At 39.7% G+C, this 14,407-nt stretch overlaps 1 protein-coding gene and 1 long non-coding RNA gene across 6 annotated transcripts in view; one reads left to right on the top strand and one right to left on the bottom strand.

Annotated features, from left to right (window-relative positions):
- Positions 1-5,761, top strand: part of LOC308177142 — a 17,567-nt gene extending 11,806 nt beyond the window's left edge. Inside the window, exon 2 of the long non-coding RNA XR_013938919.1 lies at positions 2,463-5,761. This is a non-coding gene — a long non-coding RNA (uncharacterized lncRNA). The remainder of the gene's footprint in view (positions 1-2,462) is intronic.
- The window catches only part of CHIC1 (cysteine rich hydrophobic domain 1), a 24,834-nt gene extending 10,427 nt beyond the window's left edge, over positions 1-14,407 (bottom strand). For 2 of the 5 annotated variants that reach the window (XM_080553901.1, XM_080553903.1), the window contains exons 1-3: positions 14,081-14,407; positions 7,103-7,157; positions 208-363 (exon numbers count right to left, since the gene is read on the bottom strand). In XM_080553901.1, the coding sequence (XP_080410027.1) occupies positions 208-363; positions 7,103-7,157; positions 14,081-14,268 (399 nt within the window). In that variant the 5' untranslated portion in view covers positions 14,269-14,407. Of the gene's footprint in view, positions 1-207; positions 364-7,102; positions 7,158-10,299; positions 13,959-14,080 lie in introns of those variants that run through there. The other 3 variants (XM_080553902.1, XM_080553905.1, XM_080553904.1) reach the window with 2 other exon arrangements.

Raw genomic sequence — 14,407 nt, 5'->3', positions numbered from 1 at the left:
GTGTAGCTAATCCTATCATCAATTTGGTATCATTTACTTCATTAACAAATGTATTTTTTCTATTTTCTAAGGCATGGAAAATGGAATAAGCTTTGAATGCAAGTGAGATAAAAGGAGTTTGGAACAGAGCTGATACTATTAAACATGATTTAATGTTATCAGTAATTGCAAAATAAAGAGAATAAGACAAATGAAAGATGTACTTACTCTTTTGTTAAGACAGACCACAGGCCACAGGCTACAGCCCAGTGTGCAACAGCAGCACAGACAGCCACAAAGCAGCCATTTTACATTGACAGGGAGATTTTTTCTTAAACAAGCGTTCACACGACTGATACTGGTCTTGAATTCTTCTGGAGCAACCTGCAACGGAAGCGCTGAACTTCAGTGGAAAGCCACTACATGGGTATTTTCTCAAGAACTGTCTCTACAGATTAAAATGTAAATGAAACATAATGCCATTATACAGTATGACCCCATCTTCTAAAACACTGGTCACACAGGGGATATGAAAAGTCACTTTCCAAAACCAAATTCATTTACAATGCATGCTTTGCAAAACCTTACATTAAAAAAAGCTCAACATAGCTTAGATGAGCAGCCTCACCCATATTTGTTGTACCATTAATAATAAATCAGTTGTCTTGACAACACGGTGGCCCCGAACAAAGTGTGCAGCATGTGCACTGGCTACACTGACCACAAAAAAAAAAGAGGAAGCATGAAGGATATCTGGTTTCCAAGGGAACAAGTAGTAATATGTAGTTACTTCGTAGTAAAAACACTGTTGTTTGACACAGGAAAAAAAGATGACATTGTCCAAAATACTTTCATACTAATGCAAGTCTACACTGTGCCTGGGTGAAGGTGGAACACAAATTTCAGTTGTGGTCCACACAGACACAGGCCTGCAACTTTACTTCTGGTTTCTCCCTAAGAAGGAAAGCCCAGAACAGCATGTAGCCTATTACAATCAAGGGTAAAAAATGCATTTTGTACGTGATTATGAATAAAGCCTAGCTGTTGAAAAAACAACTTAAGAAGTATTCTGCTGAGCCTACTCAAAGGAATATTTTCTATATGTTGCCACTGCAGAGTCACCGTGGAAAACGGCATACTCTATCAAAAATAAGCTTTCTCCGATGGTAGAGTGTCTTAAGAGTGAGAACACTCACGTACCCACATGCCCCGCATCTGTCATCTCTCTACTGTACCTAAATAGCTTCTATCTGACAAGTCAAACATGGATCATGGTATTAGACCTAACTTGACTCTAAGATGGCACTCTTAACCATAACACAATTCAGGGTTCGGCTGCACGAAGCAGAATAATCAGATCCAACTTCAACAAACTTGAACAATCAGGCACAACAACTCCAAAAAAAACCTTCTTTCCTAACTACTTGCCATGCTGAAGAACCTTCTCCCTGGGATTAGCCTGTATACAAAGCTGTTCAACTTCTGCATAATCCTTCCAACCACCAAGCCCAACTCTGCTCAATTTAATTCTGCAAGCAGGGAGGATAAAAAAAAACAAAAACATTTATGACAATGACTCCTTTCACTAAAGAAGCAAAACCAGCAGACAGGAAGTGGCAAGGACCTGATTTTGCTACCTCCGCCTATTCACGAGAGCTAAATTTATTAAAGCATTGAAGGAAAGGGAGTAAGTAAATACAACATCTGTTTCCTAGCCATTCAGATCACCATGCAGTATAGAGTCAGAGGTCTTCTGGGTTTGTACGCTAGCCAGGCCTACAACTAGTACCATACAAACATCATTTAACACTGATTATTTTATAGCAGGAATAAGTACACGGCAACTATTTCTTATGCAATTATACTGACTTCATTCCCTTCCTCAGTATTGAAAAGACTTTCTTGTACTTCTTTATACATATACAAATGGAACAAGTCAAAAAATTTTCTTTAACCTAAATGAAACATCAATATTTAAATACATTTGCGACAAATGTACTAGTTAAAAAATAATAATCAGCAAAACAAGCAGTGATCCCATGCATTGGGACATTTTCAATGAACAGGAAAAAATCATATTGCAATGTAGAAACCTAGCCTGTAGTTTCAAGCATTTGAAACAAAAGGTTTTGCAGCTCTCTGCCAATGGCAGCTCTTATATTCAGGATGCCACAAACATCCACTGGATGTGGGTACGTGTGAGTAAGACCATTTCACCTTCAAGGTGGGAGCAAGTTTTGTAGCACAGTCCAATTGGGTTGGTTGTATGCTGCACAAGTAACATTGCACAGCTCCTGCAGTCAGATTTGCTTCCAAGTAAACTGAGATTATGCATGCGAACAAATTGGTGTCCTTGATTCTTAAGGAAGTTTACATGCGACTATCGTCCTAACATATACACCTTTAGTAAATCTTGAAATTTGTACATGCGTCATCCTATCTATTTATTTGAAAGATAACTTTTTTTTTCTTGACTCCATTAGCACTTGTGCAGTGAATTCTACTATACAGAGAGAACGTTCCCTTTTCTTGCAGTCACGAAGTTTACTGGACCTTGACAACACCACATGCCACCCCCAAATACAGCTGTACAAACCTACCGAAGAGAATGCATTTGCACAATCCAGAGTTCAGTTTATCAGGAAGAAACCTTATCATCAGTGATAACATCCAACACGAAACGAAGACAACCAGATTCTTAGATCACAGCTGGCAGAAAAATTAAGAACCTAACAGGAAAATACTGCCACGGTGAGATTCCCTACTTCTCTGCCACTTCTAAGGCACTGGTCATATCAGCGTAACAGCCTGATGCTACTAAATAAGAACATTACTGATGTATTCTCGTTCCAGTAGAACCCGGCACTGCAAATGGCTAAACTAGAAACCAGTTTTAGATGCCTCCAAGAAACACAGATTTCTACTTTAGATACTTTGGTATGCTGATTACTTAAAACAGTATCATCAAAGCACCACTACTACCTGCTAACGCACCAATTACTCTCTTAGCTGCAACATGAGATGGAATTACTAAAGAGTGCTTCAGCTAACCTAATCTACAGGATTTATTTCTTCCTTTAAGAAGCTTAATCACAAAACATATTTGTCAATTTGTCAATGCATCTTCATTTGAAGCTAAAGCAACCAGTGACCATGATAAGTTTCATTCTGTGATAAACAGAAGCAAAACAGTTTTGTTCCTCTGGGTTTCCAGCTTAGTAACAGTTAAGCATTGTTATGCAGTGACAAAGAGTAAAATATCTGTAAAAAAAAAAAAAAAAATAACATTGTTCTAATTTAATAAGAAAACGGTTTTCAAATGAAACTGTCACCGAAGACTTTTGTTGATTTTTGGACATAATTTTAAATCTTATCTTTCTTGCAGATATAGCTTAATATGAAATGACCAAACTATTTCAAACAGAATTAACAGTACCTCTTGTGCAAAGAAAGCTCACTAAAACTCCAGTTTTGAGTATTTTTGGGAAGTCCCTTGGAAAGTTTCTGTTTGAGTCTTGAAAAGAATGAGATAAGTACATAGCTCCTGGCTGTGCAGTACACCTTGTAAAGAGACATTAGCTCCTTTTAGGTCTTTAAGGGGGAAAAAAACATAAAAGGGAAGGAGAGGGTGTCATAATATTTTACAACAGGATGCAAGAGAATCTACAAACACAGGAAGAAAGCAAAGCCCAGCAGGCCTGATCTTTCTCCTTCAATCACCATGATCACAAACCCTATCAATCACATGTTGCAATGGGATCACAATACCAAGAGCACATTTTATGGCTTACGTTTTCCTGCATTGCACAGTTACCTCTGTATAGGACCCTTATTGTTTTAAGATCAGGGCAGGAAGCTCCACTTGCTTTCTTAAGGTTCGCTGGCTCCATCATTTTCTTGTCACCTGGAGCATTGTTCACTAATGCACCATATATCGTGAAGAATATTTTTTAAAGCTAGGTTTAAAATTCTTGGCAGCAAAGGAACCATCTAAACTTTAAGAACTAGAAGGTATGCTTCATTTTGGAACAGCTACTAATCAAGCTGCTCTGAAAGCATAATTCAAAAGCCTGTTTTAAAAGAATTTACAACTCTATAAAATGGTAGCACACTGAATTTGAATTTAGCCAGAATTTAAATTTAGGCCAAAGTCCAACTACATTATTACAAGTTAAATATTACCTCTGTATTGTGTAAATCAGATCTTTCCTTACAAAATTTTGTTAAAAAGAATGCACTCTCTGAAAGCCCAGCTCTGTATTTATAAACCAATACTTATTATTTATCTAACAGGATAAGAAGCAAGTCATTTGAGTTGAATTAGCTAGATCCAATATATGACCTACTTGGTATTTTCTTTATTGTTTAACTTTCCAGGTTATTTCCTCAAATATATACATCTACTCAAATATTCAGGATGTACTTGCATAAATCTTAGTTCTAGGCTAATTTACAACTATCCAGAATTTGCAAAAAATGAGGAGGAGTAAGAACGGAAGATGGGTGAAGAAGAAGAGGTATTTCATATTAAAATAGCTAAAAAAAATAGTTTGAGGTTTGCTATCATTACATAGATGGGCAAACTGAGAGTCATGAAACTTAAGTTTAACTTCTTAAGACTACACAGTGGCATAAATCAAAACAGTGTTTCTGGAAAAAAAGTTTAGCCCGGCAGTTTTATCTATTTAGGATTTTTAACCTGTATAGGATAAAATTTCCACCCCTTGTTTAAAAATCTATTAAATACAAGATGAAAATCTACAAGAAAAACAGCATCATAGGGAAGTCTATTAACTGTGCCCAATGGCTCCACGTTTTACACATCATTAGCAGCTGGGGTGTATTATTAGTATCAATTCACAGTGGACAACAAAGTCATTAAACTGAATGGTTCGTGGACATTCTGAATACGGTAGGACATAACCTTATATTAGCTATGTACCAATGTGGGCTTACCATAAACATTTTATGAAAAAACTGTTAATATAAACAGCCAGTATGTTATTCATAAATTGTTATTTCATAAAAAGTAAACATTTGTACTTTAAGAAAAATAAAAGACCTAACAATGACACATCAGTTGACTGCAATGCTTATTACTATGAATTATTAATCGGGGTATTCGAAGAACACTTATTGGAAAAATCTGAGTTTTCATTTTCAGTAGTGGTAAAGGTGATTGACTGCCATAACCAGAGGAAGAAGCAGATTATTCATTTTTTGCAATTTATGAAAGTATTAAAAACCGAACAACCCACAGCTGTGGCTTTTATTATCTTTCACAAGAGCGTGTGGCAAGCCCTAAGAAAAAATTTGTCTACTACCTCATTTGATTGGTGCTTTCCCCTTGCAAAATGGAAGCAATTTATTTTCAAAGTCATCTTTCTCAAGAAGCCCCTCAAATCCACATATAAAAAGAGGTATCAGGATATCGAGATTCTCAACAGAAGCAGCATCTCTACACACCAAGTGATCTCCATACACCAAACTCATGTGATTTCTGCTGTCACTGATTAGACCTATAGAACAAGAAGGGTAAACCCAGGTAAACCCAGAAAAGAACATCCTCTTTTCTCTTTGCTAAATTAAGTTCAAGCAGTCAACTGAACTTTAATTTAAACTTACGCTATAGATCCTGTAGTAAAATCAATTGTTCACTGTTTATTTAACAGGAAGACAACCAACTGGAAAATGCGGCAGGCACTGAGGTTTGCGTTAAAAAGCAGAGGGTCCCCCCCCCGTTTTTTTTCTTTTTAAATACACACACATTTTAAGAGAGAAACAGACATAAAAAGATGAAATAATCATCCAATCTAATTCTGATATTTCCTGCTGGACTTACTTAAGGAGAACTACAACTTGATTAAAAGAACATAAAAACTGATATTTCCAGAGTATTCCATGGTTTTTGAGTGACCTCAAAGTGCTTTGTGAAAAATAAACCTTAGAAATGCCAAGTATTGAGATGGAAATGGTGTTATCACTAGCCTTCACACTAGGCATTATTAAGTCAGGAAGATGCCTCCTTTTGAGCCCAGCGAGGTTCTGAAACAAGGCCAGGGTTTCCAGGTTGTCTCTTAACAACCTTTTCAAACAACAGTTAGACTGCTGTCAAAAATGCTGGACAAATTGAACACGAGTATTTTACTTGTTATGCTGGGGGTGAAACCCCAGATGGATTTGGCAGCACCAGGAGATGCCAACCAAGGAGGGAAGACGCCACAGCGTTCGGCTGCATTTCAACATATTGTGACTCAACAGCTATTGCAAGAGGCTGCAGGGGCTATGAAGCTGCAGCTGTATGGTATGTCATTAGAGGAAGCAGTAAGAGCTGAATACCTTTTTCTCACAAATTCTGGAAAAGACGCACAAGGGGACCACGAAACAAAGCACACGAAAAACACTAGAGACTAAAACAGTCGAAAGGAAAAGAGAAAAATATTCCAAAATTAAAATGCCTCAAAAATATACAATTATGAAAATAAAACAGCAAAGAATTTTGTTAAAAGATTTCATTAATAGCTACAAATGAGTATTTATTAAACTTGCATTTAGAAACAGAACAAAACCGCAGAGAAATCAAGAGACTTGTCACCACCAATTTTCAGAATGAAATAATTACTGTATTTCTGAAAACGTCCTAAAAAACCTACTCAACTTGTACATTTAACACTTAACACCATAATTCCTTTACACCATAGTTCCTTTACGCTTCAGATAAAACAGATTTTTTCCAGAGATCTCTCTAAAAATGAACTCAAGGCTTGACAGACACGTTGTAAAAAGAAGGTCTAGGTTAACTTGCCAGAAGCAGCACAAACTCCACGCACCTATAAAGCAAGGGTAAGAGTTTTGCTTTCATGCAGACTGCCTGTGTGAAAGCAGTATGATGCCGTGTTTAGACCATCAATAAAGACAATAATCATTGCAAGTTATTTTTTTCTGTAGGGACTGGTCATTGACCAGCTATTTCATACAGGACAAAGTTAAATTTAACAGTCCTCAGTGCAGTGCTGGCCTGCCACCAGTTTTGTCTGGGTTCAGGAGCATGTATTTGTAACACAGAAACCACTGGAGGCACTGCATCTTTCCATTTAAAAGAACAGTTTAATCTCACACTTACCTTCCCTGTCAGAACAGAAGGAAATTCTGTATCAAACTTGTTGCTCAAGCCAAACCTTGAAAACAAAAGAGACAAACAAAATATATTCCACCTAACTTATTTTGGTTCCCTTAATAAAAAATGTAATAGATGTTGCATTTTAAAAAGGAAAACTATTTCTTTTTTCCTTGCATTTACTTTATTTCATGAGCTTTCAATCTGTGCTTATATCAGATCTTCTATACCATTCATAAGACAAAGAAATACAGCTCGGTGCTTTACTTTAAAACCTTCAAGCCACTAAAGGCAGAAAAATTCTTTTACGATTGATGGCAGTAAGTTTCAATTTTTGCTTCCTTAAAGAAAGGAAGCAAAAACCTCCACCTATTAAATTCCAATTTTACTAGGTTCGATAATCATTCTACTGCTATTTTTTAATTCATGCAATTTATTCACATGCAACAGATAAAGCTAGTTATAAAGGAACCCACTCATCTTCTTAGAAAGTTTACAATTGTACAGTTTAAAAAAAAAGGGTTTGCTCTGAGTTAAACTCTCATGCAAAATATGCAAGGGTCTACACATCGAGCAGTTTAAAACCAACTATGAACATTGAAATTAAATCGTAGGCAACGCTGTTAATGGTGGCTCTTCTCCAGTGAAGCGCTGTTACTGAGCAAGAGGTAAGGCTTCCTGGTGATGAGTGAAGCCTGCAGGCAGCTAGACCAAAGTTTTCCAGAATTTAGGAACTTCACACACCTACCAAACCAACTGAAATTTCCAAAAGCTCCTTTTGTAGGTCAGCAGGATACTGATGGCATGGGCTGACCTGGCTTTTTTACTGTATTTGAAGCATGCATGGAAGCAAGAAGTTAACTAAGCTCTGATGCTGTACCTGCTAGCTACTCCTGAACGAAAACCTGATCTCCCATTCTCTCCACTTCCTTGGAAATTTTTAACCTTTGCAATTCAGAAGTTTAACAAAATAACAACTGGCCTCTCAGCTATCTCTATATTTGAGCAAAGCTTACTGTCAAGTCCATAAAAGTTAAATACGTTGTACACCAAGTTCTGTCAACCCTGCTAAACCATTTCCTGAATATTTTTGTTCAGAAAAAAAAAAAAAAGAAAAAAAGGATCTCAGCCAAAAAGAAGAGCATGAATACGTTTGGTATTGTAGTAATTACTGTAGAAACAAACCTTCTGGGGAGAGTGTTTGGAGGCAAACTGACACCTGAATTGTTCTTTACTGGTCACCAGTAAGGATGCCGAACGTCAGTCCTCTGCCATTACGGGATACATACATACTCGTGCGCACCCAGAAATAATCCAGATACCTACGCCTAGCAATGTAACTTGCTTTGCAATGACATGAAAAATAAACCTTAAAGAAGAGAGAAGCACAGTAAGTTGTGCTGTCTATAGAAACCCAGTAAAGCTAACTAAAATGTTCATCAATGATGCTGGTGATGTCTAATTGAGATCTTCAATGGCTAATTTAAGCTAAAGCCTTGACACTTGTAAAAACCAGCATATTGGAGCACTATTTGTGGAAATATTAAAAAAACACAAAGCTGAGACCTTCACTAAAGCATTCGTCAACCTTTATCGCTTAAGATATCCGAAACACTACAACCAATCACCATCTATTTGTGTTGGTTTTATTCAATGTCTTCATCAAAAATTTTCTAGAAGTCAGTGTGCCTGAACTGAACACCAGCACAGCACATTCAAGCGAACGCTGAAGCCATGACTTTAAACTAGTGTGTTTTTACTGCCTGCATTTGTAGCAAATGTTTTAGGCATGCACAGAGGTTACTAATATAAGCACATTTCCATTTTCTGTCAATGTCATCTGCAGGTTGGTCTCCGCATTTTGTAGCCTTTTTTTTCTTTTAAGGATGAAATCTTCTGAGTTAGTCTAGTAAGGAAGTCTTTTCAGTTTTAAAAAATACAGAAAACACTAACTACATGAAGCACATAAATGAGCTTCTTCTTGAGGAATACTGAGTCTTCTGTCTACTGGCAGTGAAACTATCTGAAATGATAAAGTTTTAGCAATTAGCAATGGCGTAACTATATAATAAATGAACGACTGGAAAGTTCAGGTAAGACTGTAGAATTATTTACCTGCATAACAGACTAATTCCACTAGATCATGCCAAAGGTCTACCTAGCCCTGAGCACTGACTCTAATGGTGGCCAGCAGCAGATGCCAAGGAAACAGCAGAATAAAAAAACCGTAAACATGCCATTTCCCCAGAACAGCCTTCGGACCTTCAAACAGTTCAAAAACTTTCCGAGCCATAGGCAGCATCTCTCATCTCACTGTCACAGATACACTCACTAAGATTGCCACTGCACTACCGATTTCCCCCCAGAATAAAACAGATTAGTGCTTTCTGGTTTAGATCTATTAAGAACATAACAATAGCACAGAGGATTTTATTGGGTTGAATTTATACATTTGAAGGCTGATAATGTCCTGAAACATATAAAAAAAACTTTTATCAGTTGCAAAATATTCCATTTAGTTATAACACAACCAAGAAACCTCAGTTACAGAAATGCATCTATTTTACACTGATACCCACAAGTGGCTAAAAGAGTATCAAAGGCTTGGAGCATACTGAAGACAACACTACGCTACCCTGTATCACATTTAGGCAGCATCACTGATGGCTTTAACACAGATTTACTGAAGTATTTCCAGAGGTTTTACAAGCTAAGCCTCTTGATGATTTACACATAGTTGAGAAAGATTAAACTCATATTAGACAGGGGGGCAAAGACTCAAGAGCCAAATAAAAAATAGCTTTTCTTAGAACAATGGTAAAAGCAGAACATTACATAGTTCTAGAGCTTTGTAAGCATCTTCGAAAAAGTACTGGTTTTATTAAAAACTAATGTGAAAAAAAGTTAAGACAAAGTCTTGATTAAGAGATAAATAACCTAGATGTTCTACGACAGATTAATCCACAGCAATAATTGATCTAGCAGGACTTTGCCTACAAAGTCTTCTAAAATTCAGTATGTTTACAAATTACTGTCCAAAATGAAGGGCAGTACCTGCCCTTTCAAGTATTTAAGGCATCATATTTATTCCTGGGTACGCTCTCTTGAGTTCCTGATGTAAGCTGCACAAGATCTAATGTTTAGAAATTCACCTAAGTCACCCAGATAGTTCAGCTGCAGTTTTCCCTCTGGGTGAGAAATACCTCCAAAAGCAAGGCATTGCTGCCTACGGGGACCACCACTGGAACAGAACCAGGATGACATCAGTTTCTGCTGTCGCGCACACTCTCTCTTTCTCTCCTTCTCTTTCCCTGTTTAAAAGTATCACCTGAGAGAAGCCCCATCACCTCATTTTCCCCATTTGCAAAGTGGAGGGAACACAACTTGTCCTAGGCAGCTGCCCTAAGTCCCTCACAAATTAAAGCCTGAAAGGAACACCCTGAATCATCGCTTGCAAGCCCCAGCTGCAACAGGTATCCCATTATAGCTCCTCACAAAGCATTATCAGGAAGTGAGGTCTCCAGTCCCCAGAACTACAACTGAACTATTCTGGAAAGCACTTTCTTTTATTTAGAATAGACATACTTACAGATGTTTCACCTTTTTTTTTTTCCTTTTTCATTTTGATAGAAATAGCCATTCTTGTTTATCTCACTCCTTACTTACAGATGGTTACCAGTCTTAGTGGACTACACAACCTAAACCCATTTAATCAACTCTCCTAGGATAGTCTCTGCAGTCTCCTTTCACCATGGGTCCTTTCCCCACACCTAATTCAGTTTAAGATTAACTTATCTTGAACAGATGAACTCAGATCACATGTACAACTCCATACGAGTAAAGATGACATTCATTAAGAGCCCTCAGCTGAAATTTTTCTTTCTAGTCTACGGTCCTGTCCTATGAAGCCAAAAAGAAAAAAACAACAAATAAAGGCATCCTATCTCAGGGATGATACTTTGGAGAACTAACTTGTAACTACTGGTAGGCTGAGGTCATTTGCTATTTTAACTATGTGGAAGGTGTGTAGCTTGGGAGTAAGAGAAGACAATAACCAAATGCCTTATCATAACTAAAAGCGCCTGGCTCTTCCCTGCCTTCCCTAATTCACGACAACATGCTTTTCATCAGCACCTTGACTGTGGATCCCTGGCGCACTCCTATAGGAAACATAATGGAAGAATAACACTTAACTTATATCCAACAATAGAAAGTTTGCAGACTTAAGCAGGAATCACAAGCTGAATGCTAAGGGCAAAAAGATGTTTAATGGCTGTTTCATTACCTCATTACTATCCCTCCACATACGCTTAATGATGTGGAAAAACAGTATGTCAGAAAAAATAAAACTCATAACTAAGTTGGCATTTGTTTACTGCTATGTTTTTGGAAGTTACTGCTGCTGCTTTGGTGGGCATATGACTCAGTCTTCACTAAAAACATTTATGCTGAGATATTCTGACATGCCATCAGAGTAACACTGCTATGCAAAAAACAACAAACTTGCACGGAATTTCAGTGGCAAAGAAAAGACATTCACTAGGTCACAGTAATTTCTCTATGCTACAATTCAAAAGCTTGCTGAGAACAGTAACTATGATGCCTAGTTTGTTGTTTTTTTTTAAAGCAAGAATATTCCGGAGTGAAAGAGCACTGAACAAGATGAGCATAAGTTTTGCTACCTGCTTTCGCAAACACTGTGAGAAAAACAAAACAAATACATTTCACACAGTCACTCTTACCATGCACAGGGGTGAAGGGTTAGCAAAACAGTCAGTGGAAAAAGCAAGATCTTACTAAAGCGATTCCTGGTATTTATATTTTGAATAGTTGGATACTGTAGTATAACTGTGTTAGGGTCAGAAGCTCACCGACAAGGCTCCAGGAATAAAAACTCTCATGCAACAAACTAATACACAGTTTGAATCTAGTACTTTGGGAGTATTTAAGAAGAATGTCCATGGAAAGCTGGACCAGAAGATGACCCTGGAATCAGAGAACATCCCTTCTACGTAGAACAAGGGTATCCAAGCAGGCCAGTGTCAGATGAGGAACAGAAGGCATCTGAAACAAAACAACGGCACTGTCTTCTCTTTAAGTAACTGCTTTTCTTTCTTTCTCCCTTTTTTCCCTTTATTTAAATAGAGTGTCTGACTTTTGTCAGGACAGAAATTTTTATTAGCAACATTCTAGACAGGCTCAGAAAACAAACACAGGTTTTACTGAATGACATGTCTCTCACTTCAGCAAGCAGAGCAGGTTGCTTCTGAAGCCAACTCATTTCAAAAGCAGCAGCATCTGTGTGATCGGACAGTGACAATTTCAGAGCTGGTACACACTAATAACCAGAAACTCTTTAGGAAGCCAAATATTCCCCATTTATTAAGGAGGTTAGGATTATATACTGCAGTGTCCAGATTTTTTGTGTTTTTTTTTTTTTTTTTGCATTTTTACTGATAATGTCCGCTAACTGCTTTTACTAGTTCAAGGAGATTTTTTTAAAAACGATGTCATGAACTGATGAAAGAAAAGCTGCCTTCTACCAGCAGGCAGGTATATCTGTTACAAGGAAGCTAGGAGGAGTGGAAGAAAGGGAAAGTAAGGTGGATGGGAATTTAGGGCATACATTCTAGCTTGTGTCTCCCCCATCACTTAAAATTATTACTTTCTTTTGATGTAGATATCACTAGTTGACAGCTCTTGGAGATGCTCCCGCCCATCCCCAAAAGATGCTGGAGCCCCAGAGGAGCTTTAAGTACCATCACTAATACACAAAAAGCATCACAGAAGACAAAGCAAAAAGATGCGTAACATTTTTCTGTTTAGTGCTTAAAGACAGAGAGCTAATAAAATGGGTAGGTGCTATTCTGAACATTTTGCTTGTTACATCCCTCCTTTAGTTAGGCCGCATGCTCTGTGGGGTCAGGTCTGAAAGAAACTCCATCAACACAAGCAAGCACACTGCGGTGCAGCACAGCAGCTACCCACTGGCACTAGCTCAATGCAAACCTGATTTAGACTTACATGACAGACACCGTACCAAATCCAACATTAGTTCTCTTAGGATGAAAGAGCCTTCCCCACCTAGTGCTTTGCTGCAGAAAGCTAGATCACACTGCACCTATTCACAGAGAGAAATGTGCATTCTTTTATGCAGTCTAAAGACAGACCCAGAGCAACACAAGCTTGATGGATCTCTGCAATACAAGTCCTGATACCTCCCTCCTTGTCATGTAAAGGTACATCACCACCACTGAGTTGTTGTGGCTGTATTTTGTTATACTAATTCCTCCACTTATTGGGGTAGGAATAGTGAGAAAAACAAAACAAAAACCAAGCAGACTTTGCATGTTTATGTCAGTTTGTTCATGTTGCGTCCCACCAGTTTCTGCGAGCAGAACACACTGCAGCTCACGTTACATCCCAATGACAAGAACTGCTTAAACCCAACAAAACTCACAACTAACTTTGGAGTCAATAAATTACAACACAGCCACGTGCCTCCTCTGCAGTGCAGCACGGGGACTCCGTGGCTCCGCTGTGACAGAGAAGGGTTACGGTAAAATCCGTCCAACAGCGCCCAAACCTTTGGGCTGGGCCCAGCACCATGCACGTTTCCCTTGGTTCTGACAGAAAACAGAGGAGGGAGCCCCAGGATCACCACGGCTGGGCCCAACGGGGGGGGGCGTCCGCTACCCCGGGGGGCAGCGGCCCCTCACAGCTGCCCCCTCACACAGCCAGGGGGGTGCATGGCTGGGGCCCGGCTCCTCCTCACCCCCTGTCCCTCGAGGCTGCCCCCTGCCCTCTCAGGCTTGCCCCTGTCCCTTCACACCGCCCCTGTCCCCTCAGGCAGCCCCGTCCCCTCACACCGCCCCTGTCCCCTCACAGTCCCCTCAGGCAGCCCCCTGCCCCCTCAGGCAGCCCCCTGCCCCCTCACACCGCCCCTGTCCCCTCACAGTCCCCTCAGGCCGCCCCCCTCCTTACACGGTGATGTGCCCGGCGCCCCGTACCGCCACGGGATCCGGCGCATCGCGGGGCCGGGGCAGCTCCTGGCTGCGCACCACGGGCCCGGACTCCTCCTCCCCTTCCTCCCCTTCCTCCTCCTCCTCCTCCTCCTCCTCCAACTCGTAGATGGTGTCGAAGTCCGCCATGTTGGGCAGCAGCACGCTCATCGCCAGCCCACCCCCGGCGCGGACCGGCCGCGCGCATGCGCAGTGCTGCTCCGGGGGGGGAGGGAGGGGAGGGGGAGAGGCGGGCGCGCAGGCGCACTGGCGCCGACGCCGGCACCTCAGGTGTGGTGGCGGCCGTTGG

The sequence above is a fragment of the Anser brachyrhynchus genome (genome assembly GCF_964034855.1).
Source record: "Anser brachyrhynchus genome assembly, chromosome: 13".
Taxonomy (NCBI): domain Eukaryota; kingdom Metazoa; phylum Chordata; class Aves; order Anseriformes; family Anatidae; genus Anser; species Anser brachyrhynchus.
Note: the sequence above shows the minus strand (reverse complement) of the source record. Positions and strands in the feature narration are given on the sequence as shown.